This window comes from Papaver somniferum, chromosome 10, assembly GCF_003573695.1.
Source record: "Papaver somniferum cultivar HN1 chromosome 10, ASM357369v1, whole genome shotgun sequence".
Taxonomy (NCBI): Eukaryota; Viridiplantae; Streptophyta; class Magnoliopsida; order Ranunculales; family Papaveraceae; genus Papaver; species Papaver somniferum.
The window spans coordinates 56047111-56062569 of record NC_039367.1 but is presented as its reverse complement, the minus strand read 5'-3'; the positions used below and the strand labels follow the sequence as shown (position 1 = coordinate 56062569).

Below are 15459 nucleotides of genomic sequence, written 5' to 3'. Positions count from 1 at the left end.
TGAAAGGCAAAAACAACAGCCAACCTTTTTGCACGTGATATGAAGATGTCATGATATGGGATTTGTTAGGCAACTAATCTTCTCAGCTAGGATCATGCATATGAAATCAGGTAGACGCTAAGTATGGAAAAAAAAAAAATCTCCTGCAAGGAATTTTTGGAGTCTTCAATGATGGGAGTAAGATATCTCAATCATGCACTGATACATATGCAGCTGCGCATAAAGAATAGTAGATGCATTAGTCAACTTAAAAATTAATAGTTATTCCAACCAACCCCTCATTCTCACATTTCTGAAGCTTTTAGTTGTGATATTTGGTCACGATGTGCTCACCTTCCCCTCCTCCATCTACTAAATTCAACCTTCGCGTATATAAAGATAGATTTTGATATTAATCTCAACATAATTAGCCTTTCCTTCGTATGCACATTTTAGTTTTAGGGCTTCAACACTAGAAAAATCAATGGCCGATTCAAAGAAGAAAGTTTGTGTGACCGGGGGCACTGGATACATGGCTTCAGAGCTCGTTAAACATTTGCTAGAGAAGGGTTATTCCGTTAACACCACTGCAAGGAATCCAGGTTTTTACCGCTAAAATCTTATTAAAATGCGTTTAATCTTTTCATCAATCAAATAAAAAATGTGAATTCAACTCTGGAGGTTTTAACTTTTAATTTTCACATGGCTTGTTTGGAGAGAAACCCATATATCAGTACACAGTGGTAAGACCCAGTGTAGCTAAATGCGGCCCAACTCATACATTCACAAATGCCAATATGATTGTGGCAAAAAATTCCATTGAGTTGAGTTCGAACATTCATTTAATTTTGCATTTTGAAGTCAAAAACTGAATACATTTTTTGAATTATGGTTTATCCTGTTTGTTTGTAAATTATCAGAGGATGAGAAAAAGGTAGCTCATCTCTTAAAGCTAGTGGAGGATCATGAACATGGTGACTTGAAAATATTCCAAGCAGACTTAACAAATGAAGGAAGTTTTGACGATGCCATTGCTGGCTGCAGTATTGTCTTTCATGTTGCGACTCCTGTGCATTTTGCTTCCCAAAACCCTGAGGTTATATATATTCTGAGAACTTAAGCAATCTAACAAAACAAAATTCTGATATTTCAAAAATTTATCTTGGAGTAACTATTTTTTTTATTTTTTTTTTGCTAACACTTGTGTACATAGGCGGACATGATCAAACCAGCCATCCAAGGTACCCTTGACATATTGCAATCATGCATAAATGCAAAGACAGTGAAGCGTGTCGTTTTGACATCGTCAGCTGCTGCTGTTTCAATTAAAGATCTGAGCAAGGAAACCGGTGGGCTGGTGATGGACGAGAGTTGCTGGACGGATATTGAGTATTTAACTTCTGCTAAGCCACCTACTTGGGTAAGTAATTTGTGCATCAGCTAAAATAACAAGTCTATCTTGTATCATAGTAAGTTAACTGTTGTTTATGCTGCGTTTTGCAGGGATACCCGGTGTCAAAAGCATTAGCAGAGAAGGAAGCTTGGAAATATGCAGAAGAAAACAAGATTGACCTGATCACAGTCATACCTTCTCTAATGCTGGGACCATCTCTCCCTCATGCCGTCCCCTCTAGCATCTCTCTTGGCATGTCATTACTCACAGGTTTTGTACCTTCAACTGGCTTTCACCCAAATGAAAATTTGATGTTGGAAAATAACTTTAGTCTGAAATTGTAAGGTTTTCGATACTTGTAGGCAAACATGAATTGATCAATGCTCTGAAAGGTATGCAAATGCTTTCGGGTTCTATATCGATAACGCATGTAGAGGACGTTGTTGACGCGCACATATTTCTGGCTGAAAAGGAGTCAGCTTCTGGAAGATACATATGCTGCAATGTTAACACCAGTGTTCTGGAGCTGGCTAATTTCTTGAGTCACCGGTACCCACAGTATGCTGTTTCTACTGAGTAAGCCCTTAGCATATGCTAACAAACTTAATAAGGACAAACATGTGTTCTATATCAAATCTTCACGGTAACTAGTAACTTAAGGATGTGATTTTTTTCCAGCAGTTTTGGAGATTTCCCTGCAACGGCCAAGCTGAGTCTCTCCTCAGAAAAGCTCATCAATGAAGGGTTCAGCTTCAACTATGGTATTGAGGATATATTCGATCAATCTGTGGAGTACTTCAAATCTGTAGGACTTCTGCAGAAATGAAGAACAAGACCATCTACTTGCTTGGAGAATAAGTTATGATCCTGAAATGCTGTCCCGCTCATGATTTGCTTTATTATGTTTCAGACTTCATTATTATCTTTATTGTCTTTGATGCGTTTCCATGTGCTTTTGTCCATTTGACAATGTAAGTTGAGATCATCTAGTAAGACCAAATAAAAATTAAGCAATATCATATTAGTGGACACCCGGTAGAAGTGAAAAACAGTACTAAGTAGCGCAGAAATCACTCTTTCCAGTGACTGACACTGCAAGTTAACATGAAAAGTTTTTGTGCTTGAGAAATATAACCCATTGAAACACTAATAGCTGTCTACAGAGAGAGGCTTCACCGATCCAAAAAGCAAAAAAGACCCGACAATGAAAGCGCATACATAAAAGAACGTTTAGTACAACAGTTTCAGTATCTACATGAACAGACAAAATTGATAAGTCCTAGGCTTCAACTTTCTCCAATTCCTGTTTTTTTTCTTTGGTTACTCTCTTCCAGTCATCTTTGTTGTCAATAATTTCCCCCGTTTTAACAAGGTAACGTACCCTCGATCCATCCTCGAGTATTTTATGACCCACGCGGCTATGCACTTCCTTTTCTTTCGAGTAGAGCATCACATTTGAACTGTGAATAGGTCCTTCAACCTGTTAACCACAAGTTCATTGCATTATAATGACATAACAATGAGTTCCCATACCAGCGTTCAGTTAAATACTTGGCCATCTTGGATCTTGAAAATTGGGATGGCAATTCAATAGTTGTGCACTTCCAAATATGGATATACTAAATGTTGACATGACTTGATATACTAGAAGTAGTCACTTATATAAGCATCAAATACAATTAGTAACTATGAACAACTTGAACTTAAGTTAAAAGACAGAAAAGAAGATATACAGCATAATAACATATCATGCATGAAGAATTAAAAAGTGCATAATATGCATGTAAATTACAAAAAGAGAAGAAAAACACTAACCTTCACAATCTGTCCTGGCTCGCCTTGTTCTTTGGGCTTCACGTGCTTGGTCTTTATGTTCATATCTTTCACAATGACAGTGCTGTTATGCTTGAAGAGTCTGATGACCTCTCCAATTTTACCCTTCTCATTTCCAGCAATAACTTTCACGGTATCCCCTAACCTCACATGCATTTTTTGCAAAACTGGGAGACTGTTTGGCTTACATTCCTTACGCTCCCATCGCTTGAGCTGCAACAACAGAATAAAACTAACATTCAGACAAATTAAGCACCACCAATGCGAGCATATGCTTTTAACATTGTGCAGTTAGCACCAACGGTAATATGTGACTAGATTTTGAGGGACTAGGGAGAGATGTCCAACAATGCTTATACATCGAAGCTGCAAACAACTGCAATGACCTAACGCGCCGATTTTATCAACATTTGAAAGCTGAGACACAAGACTTCAGCATGCCTGCATAGAGACCACTAACAAGAGCCTGACAACATCAATGTCTATGTAACAGTCGGGAGATATTAAGGGGGGAATGGAGAAAGACTACAACAATATTGCCATTGACTAGGATTCCAACCAAAGGCACCAGAACGATAGCTGCCGAAGTGCGTCTCTTTTGAATGTCTCCATTTCACTACCCATAATGAGGATATACAACACACTTAAAATGCTGTGGGATGAGATAGCTTACCCTCATTACAATCAAACATGGCTTCTCCACAGATTTGACCTGCATGTCAAACATGAAAGTGCATTAAAACAGGCCCCAGGAATACAACTGGAGTGGGAACACATTGAGCAGTATTGTGAAAAAATACATTTCAATGCGCAAACTGCTAGACAAGAATCAAGAGATTATTAGATTATGAGATAACCATAATTCAGGTTCTCGGATGATAAAGTGGAGGAAACCTAACTTGTACATGTCAAAATAAGAAAGTCGTGTTCTTAAAGCTAAAACTTAACAGAAAAATAACAAAACAAATTCTACAAACACTTGGCAGGACAATCTAATCACTGAAGCAGAAGAAATCTACAAAAAAGGCTAAACTGTACCTTTCAAATATGCAATGTCTACAAAATTATGTAAGCCTAAGAAGATTGACACTTTAGTTAACCTAATAAAATCACCAAATTCTCTAAGATGGAACCACATTTTCGTTTTTTTTACTTAACAAATTACCAAATTCCAAAGAAAATTAAACAACCAGTGATGTATAGTCCAGGTAGACCCATATATGCGTTTTTATGTTTTCGAAACAAATGAGGCTCTGCATAAAATAGAGCAATGTACTCCTTAAACTGGTGTTCTGCTGTTGTTCAATTACCAATCAAAATTCTCTTTAACCAAAATCTTATCTCAGCCCTACTATGAGTACAGTAATTTCAATTCATTTGCATATGAAGAAGAACTCGAGGAATAATGAGAAATCATTATGTCGAGACACATTGGTACACATTGATACAGACGAGAAAACCAAAATTCAGAACAGACGAGAGTCTACCATATGGCTAGCATTGATACACATTGATATATAAAATCAAATTTTCTTTCAAGGGTTTAACAAGCAGAAGGTGAGAGAAACTTACCGGAGTAGGATAGAGAGTGGGTGAAAAGCGTTGGCCAAAAAAAGAATTGGAAGAAGAGATAGAAAGAGCAGTCATGGAGCTCTGAAGAGCAGTCATAGAGCTTTGAAGCGCAGCCATTTTTCTTCTTCTTCTGGTTTCTCAAGTGATTTTCTTGCTCTGGGTTTGTTCGTCTTCCTTCCTTTCTCCTTTCAGAGTGTGGATAATGAACAAGATTGCTGCTCAGAAGATAACACCCCAAGACAAGTCTACAGGGAAATAACTAGTGCGTCTTGCGCACCCCAGCGTATTATAGTGGAGATCAAGGACCCAGATGGTGGCCCGAATTTCCAACACCCATAGGTGGTGGCCTTTATCAGTGACCCTGATGCTCTAACAACCAAAACAAACTTCCTTCCCCATTGCATCTCAAAAATGTGGGTACAGAAGCCACACACAACGCAATATGCATTGCTGCCTCTTTTGTTGATGTTCGGCACTCAAATCTACCTATTAGTAGTAAAGTAAACAAAAGGATAAGCTTTGGGTCTGGACAAATTTGTGAGTTGAAAATACTGAAAAACAGATTCAGATTCTTTTGTACTTTTCTCTTTTCTAGAAACAAAACAAAATGTACAAAACTTGGATTATGATACACAGAAGAAGTTAGGATTGTTTGGATGAGAAAATCTCGAGCTGAGATTATTTCTACACAAGCTTCAAAAAGCTACACCAGAAAATCTGTCTTCTTTCCCTACTAATCACTCCCTTTTCATCATCACTATGTATATTGAGAAAACTTATCAACACTAAATTTGCTAACATCAGTTTATATGAAAAAAATAAAGAAGCCAAAATGGAAGTGCTTCTGCAGTTAAACTTCGGGCAGATCCACGGAACTGCTCACAGATTCTTGCCTCCTAAGTTCACTGATGGAGGTTTGAGAATCCTGCCTCCTGTGACTGCTGATTGAGTTTTGAGATTCCTGTCTTCTAAGTTCAGTGATTGCAATGTTTGTTTCAGTTTGATCTAATGCCGGCATTTCAATAGCAACTTCATCATCAGTATTAGATATTCCTCGAGCGAGAGCGTTATTCTTACTCTGTTTCACATTGATTGCACCACATAGCGCCTGCACGACATCCCTCATTGCTGGACGTTTTTTCGATAAGCGATTAACGCACTTGTATGCAATTGCTGCTACTTCATTCAGTTGTTCTGTGTCAAATTTTCCATCAAGTCGAGAATCAACAATCTCCTCCCACCCAACTTTCTCTTCCGAGTTCATTGCTGCCTGTTCATCATGAATTAATATCACACACATCAGAGCACAATATATGGTAAGATATTTATCTCATGCTAAGAGATTTCTGATCTTACAAAATCGACGAGTTCCATGAGCCCCTGTTGTGGATTTTTGCCTGCAACAAGTTCAAATAGCAAGACGCCAAAACTATAGACATCACTTTTCTTAGTGAATGCCCTCGAAGAAATGTACTCAGGGTCTAGATAGCCGAAAGTTCCCCTAATGTTAGAGGCATGGGGATTAACCATCTCTTCCCTTGACAGTCCAAAATCAGCTACCTGTTCAATATCAAATACATAATCAGTAGGTTCCTCCAGATATAAGATAACATGTTATAATGCACAAATCAGAAGACCACAGGCCACAATAGGTTGCATAGTGGTCTTCTGCTCTTCCCTCAACTTTTCTTTTGTTACAATCAATATACTCAAGATTTAAAAGACGCGGAAGAGTTACATACTCTGGCTCTCATCGACCTATCCAAGAGTATGTTAGAAGACTTGATATCACGGTGCACTACAGGTGGAACAGCCTGTAGTAACAAAAGAAAAGACATGATGAGCAAACAGCCGGGAGTTTAAGCAAATAGCTAATGGTTATCAAATTGTTCAGAGATGGAAATCTGACCCCATCATGTAGATACTCCAAACCCTTTGCTACATCTAGAGCAATATAAATCCTCAAATCCCAGCTCAAAGGTTCATGCTTTTCACCTGCAAAACATTAGCAACAGTGAAGCAAAAAATTGTTAATTAAGACCTTCAACTGTTGACCACATTATCTTACACATTCAGGAATAACAAAATTGCCCTATCCGAGACAAAAAGTTCCCCTACACAAATCAAGTACTCCCTCCGTCCCACTATTAAGTGACCTAGTTCAAGTTTGCACAATTTTTAAGGCAAGCAAGGGAAAAGAGTATATTTAAGCATTTTTTACAATTATACCTTTATGGATAATAACTAGTGAAATTTTGAAATAATTTATCTCTCAAACTACACCACGGATGTTCGCAAACTTCATACCATTGAAAAGCATTTTAAAACACCTACGCAACGAATATAAACATGCCTATCAAATTATGCATGTTTCTTATATTTCTTATAATCAATTAAAAGGATAATTTTAGAAATATCTCCTTGTTTAGTGATATAGGTCACTTAATAGTGGGACAAAATCTAAAAGTAAATAGGTCACTTAATAGTGGGACGGAGGGAGTAATAGCTTATAGAAGACTAGAAGAAACTTGTGTTGTCACTTTTGTCGTTCATAATTCTCTCTTCTATATCAAATAAGAAATGCAGTATAACTTACTATATAAATGAGAAGCAAGACTGCCATTACTCATGTGCACGTATACAAGCATATGCTGCCCTTTCTCTGCGCAATATCCCACCAGATTCACAAGGTTTCTATGGTGCAATCTCCCAAGTAATGAAACCTGAAAATGTAAAAGAAAAACAATGATAAATCTGATAAGGTATCTGGCAGAAGATATTTCCTAATATAAACTGAATCTGGCAAGTGGAGGCCAAAAAAACTGCACTGGAAGTTGGAAGGACGCAATACTAAATTACCCAGAAAGTATTCCAGTAAGGACGCAATACTATTTACAATATATAGTGAACATTATAAGAAGTTGGAAGAAACAAAAATGAGAACAGGTAATGGGACATACAGATAAATACAAATCCCACATACTGCATACATATCATACAGAGAAGAGAAGCCAGTTCAACATACTGGAAGCTTAACAGGTGAAGGCTAAACATGGGAAAACAACTAACCAAGATGCAAGCTACCTAAAAATGTATTAAAATGGTAAGTTGCAACTGAGACTTCATTTATTGACTTCAGAGTTTCTGTTATACAGATAGTACGACATAATCAGTCAAAAAGAACATAGACAAATTTTCTAGCATTAATTACGCCATTACTGGAATCTTAATCACATCTAAAGAATATTTCAACAAGGACTTAAATTGTGTGCATCAACATCCATTAACACTAGCTTGCGAGGACGTAGCTACTCATCCTTCAGATCACCACAAATCAACAGGTGACCTTCTAAAAACCAAGTAATTTCAATAAGGTGTGATTAAAGATGGTAGAACATTTGCATTATAAGATTATAAATATAAATCATAAGGACTTAAGAGTTTACAACAATTATGCTTAATCCCAAATACCTCGGATTGAAACTCCTTCTCTCCTTGTTTAGAGTTAGTTGCAAGCATTTTGACAGCAACAGTCTCACCTGTTCCCATTCTAGCTTTATAAACAGGACCAAAGGCCCCATGACCAATCATGGTGGTAAAATTATAGGTTGCTTTCTGCAGTTCCCTGTGGAAAGTCAATACAAGTATGGTTAAGAACATAAGTTACACCAACAAATCGAAGTCTACACTGAGCTAATAAGCTTGACATGAAACCGAGTCGTGAATGTTGTGCACACAAGACATAACAAAGTAAGAGAGCGCACAACTGAGTGTATCGACAAAATGAACTAAGTCTAATGAATAAACCGATTTTCGTTGATTCCAGGACCACAAAGTTGTTAAAGATTGACCAATACAAGCAACATGGGGACTTAAGCTGAGAAAAGCTGCCTTTATTGGATTCTATTGATACCCATAATTCGTATTAATTGCAAAAGATATATGTTGCCAATGATAAAGAGAACAAAATATCAAGCAACAAATATTACAATGTTTATATGGAAACCAAATCAAGGATTTAAGAGAAGTCATTAATAACATACTTGTATGGATATTTTGGTATTCCAGACATGGAAACAACACTCTTCTTATTAGAAGTTTCAATCCAGCATGATCTGCTATTGGCATCAGATGTTTTAGGTGATTCTGGACCCAATGTTGAATCCGACAATATTGTACACGAATTAGCACCATTAGTTCTGATTGGTATCCTCACACCTCTTCTAGAACTGCTATTCCCTATCTGTGAATGCTTCCTCCGATATTTAACACAGAAGAGAGTAGCTATTGCCAACAATGCTCCAATAACCACCCCAACTGAAACCCCAATTATAAGTCCCACTGAAACTCCTTGCATATCCTTGATTTCAGTTTGCACTAATCAAACCCTTGAGCCAGCCATTCATTAACCTGCAGAATCATCAACCTTCTGTATCAAACATTCTATGCTTTCAGATGATCTAAAGAACAAATCACTTACAAATTCAACTATGCCAATTCTTCTAAACTAATGAAACCCTATATAAATAACCAGAAAAGATTCATTCCATTCTTGGCCAAAAAGAATGAATCATTCCATTCTTTGTCTCCAGAAGGATAAAAATTGGACAATCCCTATTTATTCGGACAATGTTTCTCGCAGGGGATAAGACGAAATAAACAACAGACTACAGCAATATCAAGAACTGTTCAATCAAAAAAATATTTCAAAATCGGAAAACATGAACAGATCTAGAAATCAAGATCAAGAACAGCAGAAAGTAACAAATCTGTATAACAGAAGAATCCTAATTTTGTGAAGAAAAATGAAAAATAAATAAATGTACATCGTTGTAAACTCAAATACCTGTTAAATGAGGAACAGTTACAGATTTGTAGACTGAAATTATAACCTGTTGAAGTATAATAATCGAATTTGTGAAGAAAAAGTCGAAGAAATTGTTTATCTGAATAAAACGGAGACAGAAATGGCGGAGTGTCAGTCAGACTCTTCTTCTCTTCTCACCTGTAGACTAGACAGAAACTGATTAGAGCCTGCTGCATACTCTTCTTCCTTTCCGGGAAATTAGTAATTTATTTTAAATTAGAAAATTGAGTTATTAAAATAATGTTATTTTTCTTCTTTAAACTCCGAAAGAAAAGTGAATGTCTGCTTTAATTTCGTGGTGCGCCGTTGTATGTAGTCCTGTAAAAAAAGACGCGCTTATGGGCGCGAATCCCATATGAACGAAAGCTGCGTTCCTGGATTTTGTCGTTGGAGATGACGATAATGCCCTTAGTAGTGGGATGGTAGTTTTAAGTTCGGTTTCAGTAGGTCAGTCTACACTCTACATTTATGAGGGAGTTTAATCAGTGTGGTCGAGAGGTGGTGGTGGTTGTTCTGTAGTTGTTGCTAGAATTTTTTACTATACGGACGTAATAATAATAACTGCCCCAACTGCCGTGCGGTTGTGAGTTTATGGTGGCCAATCCGAAATTGACCTCGAAATGCTATTGGCATGAGGAATTGTCGTCTTAAAAATTGGATGATCTTATTTCATTTGGATAGATGATGAAAAATACAGTCCTATGAAAACTACAGTTTTAGTCGACACAAACATGGAGGTTAAAACTGGAATTATAGTATAAAAATCCAAATGGGAAGAGAGTGTAAAAGTAAGAGTTTTGTCGGGTACTTTGTCCAATCTTGCCACTTCTTGGTTTGAAATTACAGTATAAAGTTTGAACATAATCATTGTCTAAAACCCTGCTGGATAGCTTGCGACTTTAGTGTTGCACACTTACCCTTCATATGCAGTGTGCTATCCTAACACGTTAGCTTGAGATTAGTCGGAAACCCCAACACCATGGTAGGTAACTAATACTGATACAAAGTATTAAGCATTTTTATAAGAATCAGCAGATTGCGATTCGTGACGTACATTCACAAAAGTCACATTTGGATGAGCTGATAATATCAACGGGATTAAATTTATTTGTATACGTTATCCACCCGTTTCAAGCAAAGAATTGTATAACCTGATTATCAGGTATGCTTCAAAAAAAAAAAACACAAAATTAGTTAAAAAGACCAAAACCAATAATTACTGGGTGAAAAGGATACTTATATTTTGATTATGTTTAAATGGACAAAAATGTAAAAATAGTCAGGATGAAAACAGTTTCATCCTGCCAATTTTCAAATACTTTTTCTTATTTTTTAATTTACACAGGATGCATTCAGTTTCATCCTAGCTATTTTTTAAGTTTAAGCAAGGATGAAACTGGTATCATCCTTGTTAAATTTTTTTGTCCATTTCACCCATATTAATTTTTACTCGTCAATTTGAACCATGTTTTAAAAATATTTGGACAAATGACCCATTTTCCGAAAAAAAAATGGAAAATGGGTCATTTGGCCAAATATTTTTAAATCACGGTTCAAATGGACGAGTAAAAAAAAGTTTGGGTGAAATGACCAAAAAAAAAGAAGTAACGATGAAATTGGTTTCATCCTATCTTAAATTTAAAAAATAGCAAGGATGAAAATGGATACATCCTGTGTAAATTAAAAATAAGAAAAAATATTTGAAAAGTGGCACGATGAAACTGGTTACATCTTGCCTATTTTTACATTTTTGTCCATTTAAACAGTATCAAAATCTAACTGTCCATTTAACCCAGAAATTATTTATTTTGGTCTTTTTAACCAATTTTGTGTAGAAAAAATGGCAAGAGCTAGGGAGTTGAAAACATTTTGGAATCAAAATAGAAGTTATCACGTCTGATGATGGTGGTGAGTTCTTTATTAATGAACTTGGTTCTCATCTAGAATCTTTCAGTCGTCCTCACACTGACTAACAAAATGGAGTTGCTTAGTAAGTAAAGCCCTTCTTATTCAATTATGAGTCTTCCAGTGTGAAACAAACAACAACCAATTACCTTATAAATAGGTTCTTAGTATTTTCTTTTAAACTTCTTATGAGAAATTTTTACTAAAAACCTGACCATTATTTTCTAAGAGTGTTTGGTTGTGCATGTTTTCCATGGCTCAAACCTTACACTTTTAATAAGCTAGAGCAATAGTCAATAGAAGTAAGTTTTGCATTTTTCTGGACTAGTCTTCCAATTATAGAGGCTATAAGTATCTTGATTTTTTGGAAGAGTTTTTATTTCTAAACATATTCTTTTAACGAAAATCTTTTCCCTACCCTTACTTATAAATACTATTTGTTTATCAAACTTCTGCCAATTTTTTCATTCCCGTGCTCTTTCTTCTCTTATTCTTGATTCCAAAAATTCAGTCACTCATCCAAATTCCCCATCTTCTAACATTTCAACCTTGTTTTTTACACCTGAAAAATTCAATCACACGAGTAGATTTCATTCCTACCGCTTCTTCTGACATTTCAGTCACAACTGTTAATTCTATTTCTACTTTTTCTGCCTCTAAAGACACTTCTTCTGACATTCTTGCCACTTCCACTACACCTGCTTATGCCTCTATTTCTCTTCTCATTCACTCAACGATAATTAAAATTTAACATGGAATCTTCAAGCCAACAAGTCAATTGTTATTTGTTAACTCTTCTCTTCATATTCTTCTTTCTAGCACTACTGCAGTACTGCTTCTATTCTTACATGCTTCACACATGCAAATAATGACTTCAATTGGAAACTAGAAATGCAAAATTAATTTGATGGTTTACTAAAAGCTCAGACATGGACATTAGTACCTTCGGGTATACCCAAAAATTAGCTTGTTATAAATGGGTTTTCAAACTCAACCAAAATGCAAATGCCACAATCAAATGATATAAAGGCAAATTAGTAATAAAAGGTTGCCATCAACCAGAGGGTCTTGATTATAGTGAGAGTTTTATCCCCGTAGCCAGGCATGCAATAACAAGACTGGCTCTTACAGTTGCAGTTCCATTTGATTGGCAGGTTAGAAAACTTGACGTGAGTAACGTCTTCCTTCATGAAAATTTAAAGGAAGATGTGTAAATGACCCAGCCATTTATATGGAATAAAGCAATCCCAAGGACATAAGTCTATAAGTTGCATAAGTCTATATATGGAATAAAGCAATCCCAAGGACATGGTATGAAAAATTAGTTGAATTTATTCTTTCAATGAGATTTACTTCCTCTCATGTTGTTGCTTCTTTATTCATCCAAAAATCAAGTACTTAAATTACTATTTTTTGAGTTTATGTGGATGACACCCCTACTACAGTCATTTCTAATAAATTATACAATACTTGTCATTCATCAACTTATTAGCTCCTTTGTTATCAAAGACCTTGGTGATATTCACCATTTTCTAGGTGTTGAAGTTAAGAGGAATTCTTGTGACATCTTTCTATCTCAGACTAAGTGTATTGCATATCACTTCACAAGACTAATATGCTTGGTGTTATACTTTGTTTTAAATTGAGTAAAATAGATGGCAGACCTCTAGTTGGTCTTATTTCCTATAGGTCTCTGGTTGGTGCCTTGCAGTACATTACATGGACATTACCTACCAACATATGCAGGTCTAACAACATATGCAGACTCATGTTTGTATTTGTAAGCTGCCAAAAGAGTTCTAAAATATCTCAAACATATTGTGGACTATATGTATGGTATTCTTCTCAAAAGAGTTTGGTAAATGTAAATTCATTATACGATGTTGACTGGGAAGGTATTCCAGATGACACAAGGTCCATAAGTGAGTTAAGTATCTGCTTTTTGTTCTAATCCATAAAATGATATCCAAAGAAATAAGCAATTGTGGACACTGAAGTATGATTTTGATCATTAACTTTGACTGCATCAGAAAATTTATGGGTATATCAGTTGATAAAAGATCTTCACGCCTTCCTGCCTCTTGCTACAACATTTGGTGATGACCATTTGGGTTGTACCTCCCTTGCAGCGAACCTAGTTCATCATAATCGAATGAAACATGATTCCGATTGAAATCTACTTTATTCATGAGATAGTGCGGTCTAATTTTACTAGACTTTACTATATACTGCTAGTTCTCAAATTACAAATATTATTACAAATGGTCAATCTTCTTTTTCTCATTCTTCTTTCTTTTAGAGACACGTTGAATATTTTGTATTCACCCATATCAATTTGAGGGGTTTAATAGACAATTAAGATTAAAAAAATTCTTTACAGAAGAAAGTATAAAATTAATAAAAGAAAATTGAAAAGAGTTACAGACTGATCAGTTAGTTGTTCGAAAACAAATATTTGTTGTCCTAGTTCATCACCGTCAATTGTAGGTTACTTTCCATATTTCCCTTTTTTTCCCCAAAAAGAGGCAAGCCTCAATTATATTGATAATGATCTCTCGATTTAAGATCGAAAAAGGTTACATTTATTACACTACTGACAAGAGAGTTTCCAATTCTCATATAGAAATATATGATGTAAAATGTCTGCAATTTGTAAAGCTTATTCTTATTTGCGTAAATGCTTGAAAGGAATTCACCACGGCTTCTTTGTCAAATGTTGTTATGCCATGGTTCGTTAGTATTGTAGAATGATTATATGTTAATGGACTCGTTTTTGTGAATGGCCGGGAAAAAACCGAGGAAACTCATGCAACTTATCGGAATGACCCCGGTAAGCGGATTGGCAGGGCACGAACAGAGGAAACTAGTGCAAATTATAGGATTGACCCCGATAAGAGGATTGGCAGGGCATAAACTAAGGAAACTCGTGCAACTTATTACTATTGTGAGAGTTGAAAACTGAATTGGATGGTTTTTTAAAATTATTGATGTTGTGAAATCATACATTCAAATCTTTATTAAATGATTTGTTGAAAAAGTTATTGGCATCGTGAGCTTATTTATCGAATATATAATTGAATTCTCGAAGTTGTACCGAAATCTCTTGTTGTATGTTATCTTTGATTAATTTATATTTCTCCCATTTTTTGAGAATGATAATGCATTATATTGAAATGTCATCTCACCCACATTGACATTTTTGCAGATTTCACGAAAAGTGGAAGTAGGAACTAAAAAGTTAGCTTAATGATTTTGTTATTATTTTATTGTATTCTTGAAGTGTAAATTGAAAATGTTGTTAAGGATGATTAGTAAATTATATGCATAAATTTATGTATACAAATTTTCAATTATGCTTGTTATACATGTGCATAAGTCTCGTATTCTGACCCGTAATGCTTCGAGTTCGGATCTCCATATGGGTTTGACACCGGTAGGGAACTCGAGGTGTTACAACGCATATATACTTACTGCTATGAACCATCACTGTGCACGGTTCCAGAACCCTGGACCATAATGCATATTTTTATGTGTAATTTCAAGGCGTAATTTTCACGTCCTTACATGAATTCCTAATAAGAATTTCATCTAAAATGAGGAAGTGTTTGCTTGGATCTCGAACTATATCTTATTGAATTCAAATCTACCTAGATCCTTTAAAATAAATAGAGAGACTCTTGCAACATGATTTTTAAATCCCTAACATTATTGTGTCCTAGTTGCAAAGCTAGAGTCGTCCTCTATAACCTAGGTTCTTCATAGAACTGTATTTTAGTTTACGAATTTGAAGACTTTATTTAGAAATTCGTGAAACCTGGCCAGACTATCTTTTTACCTGATAGTTCTTGTATCCGGATCTTGTTTTATTGGTTATTGAAGTTCACAGACTTTAGATCAAGAACAAGATAGA

General features: G+C 35.6%; 3 protein-coding genes across 4 annotated transcripts; 1 reads left to right on the top strand and 2 right to left on the bottom strand.

Annotated features, from left to right (window-relative positions):
• Positions 1-393: 393 nt before the first annotated feature.
• On the top strand, positions 394-2391 carry LOC113318553 (anthocyanidin reductase ((2S)-flavan-3-ol-forming)-like). 2 transcript variants are annotated; one of them, XM_026566723.1, is made up of 6 exons: positions 394-581; positions 900-1075; positions 1193-1399; positions 1483-1642; positions 1735-1948; positions 2051-2391. In XM_026566723.1, the coding sequence occupies exons 1-6, from the start codon at positions 464-466 to the stop codon at positions 2196-2198; spliced, it is 1023 nt and encodes a 340-aa protein (XP_026422508.1). In that variant the 5' UTR covers positions 394-463; the 3' UTR covers positions 2199-2391. The 2 variants fall into 2 exon arrangements, with proteins under 2 accessions (XP_026422508.1, XP_026422509.1); XM_026566724.1 differs by having other exon boundaries at positions 395-581; positions 2054-2391.
• Positions 2392-2427: 36 nt separating this feature from the next.
• On the bottom strand, positions 2428-5006 carry LOC113318554 (50S ribosomal protein L24, chloroplastic-like). The gene is made up of 4 exons (XM_026566725.1): positions 4778-5006; positions 3879-3917; positions 3188-3418; positions 2428-2852 (listed from the first exon to the last, which is right to left on the bottom strand). Exons 1-4 carry the CDS (start codon positions 4892-4894, stop codon positions 2652-2654), a joined length of 588 nt encoding a protein of 195 aa, XP_026422510.1. The 5' UTR covers positions 4895-5006; the 3' UTR covers positions 2428-2651.
• Positions 5007-5377: 371 nt separating this feature from the next.
• Positions 5378-9931, bottom strand: LOC113319352 (calcium/calmodulin-regulated receptor-like kinase 1). Its single transcript, XM_026567623.1, has 9 exons — positions 9783-9931; positions 9624-9669; positions 8821-9187; positions 8249-8402; positions 7374-7500; positions 6687-6772; positions 6520-6591; positions 6134-6337; positions 5378-6047 (listed from the first exon to the last, which is right to left on the bottom strand). The coding sequence occupies exons 3-9, from the start codon at positions 9132-9134 to the stop codon at positions 5628-5630; spliced, it is 1377 nt and encodes a 458-aa protein (XP_026423408.1). The 5' UTR covers positions 9135-9187; positions 9624-9669; positions 9783-9931; the 3' UTR covers positions 5378-5627.
• Between the last annotated feature and the right edge of the window lie 5528 nt (positions 9932-15459).

Excerpts from the sequence above, each read along its gene's own strand:
- LOC113318553 (XM_026566723.1), top strand. The coding sequence starts at position 464 with ATGGCCGATTCAAAGAAGAAAGTTTGTGTGACCGGGGGCACTGGATAC. Across the intron at positions 1,400-1,482 it reads CTGCTAAGCCACCTACTTGG|GGATACCCGGTGTCAAAAGC; the intron begins GTAAGTAATTTG and ends TGCGTTTTGCAG. Across the intron at positions 1,643-1,734 it reads TGGCATGTCATTACTCACAG|GCAAACATGAATTGATCAAT; the intron begins GTTTTGTACCTT and ends CGATACTTGTAG.
- LOC113318554 (XM_026566725.1), bottom strand. The coding sequence starts at position 4,894 with ATGGCTGCGCTTCAAAGCTCTATGACTGCTCTTCAGAGCTCCATGACT. Across the intron at positions 3,918-4,777 it reads CCACTCTCTATCCTACTCCG|GTCAAATCTGTGGAGAAGCC; the intron begins GTAAGTTTCTCT and ends TTTGACATGCAG. Across the intron at positions 2,853-3,187 it reads AGCCAGGACAGATTGTGAAG|GTTGAAGGACCTATTCACAG; the intron begins GTTAGTGTTTTT and ends TGTGGTTAACAG.
- LOC113319352 (XM_026567623.1), bottom strand. The coding sequence starts at position 9,134 with ATGCAAGGAGTTTCAGTGGGACTTATAATTGGGGTTTCAGTTGGGGTG. Across the intron at positions 8,403-8,820 it reads ATACCAAAATATCCATACAA|GGAACTGCAGAAAGCAACCT; the intron begins GTATGTTATTAA and ends GACTTTCCACAG. Across the intron at positions 6,592-6,686 it reads TGGAGTATCTACATGATGGG|GCTGTTCCACCTGTAGTGCA; the intron begins GTCAGATTTCCA and ends TTGTTACTACAG.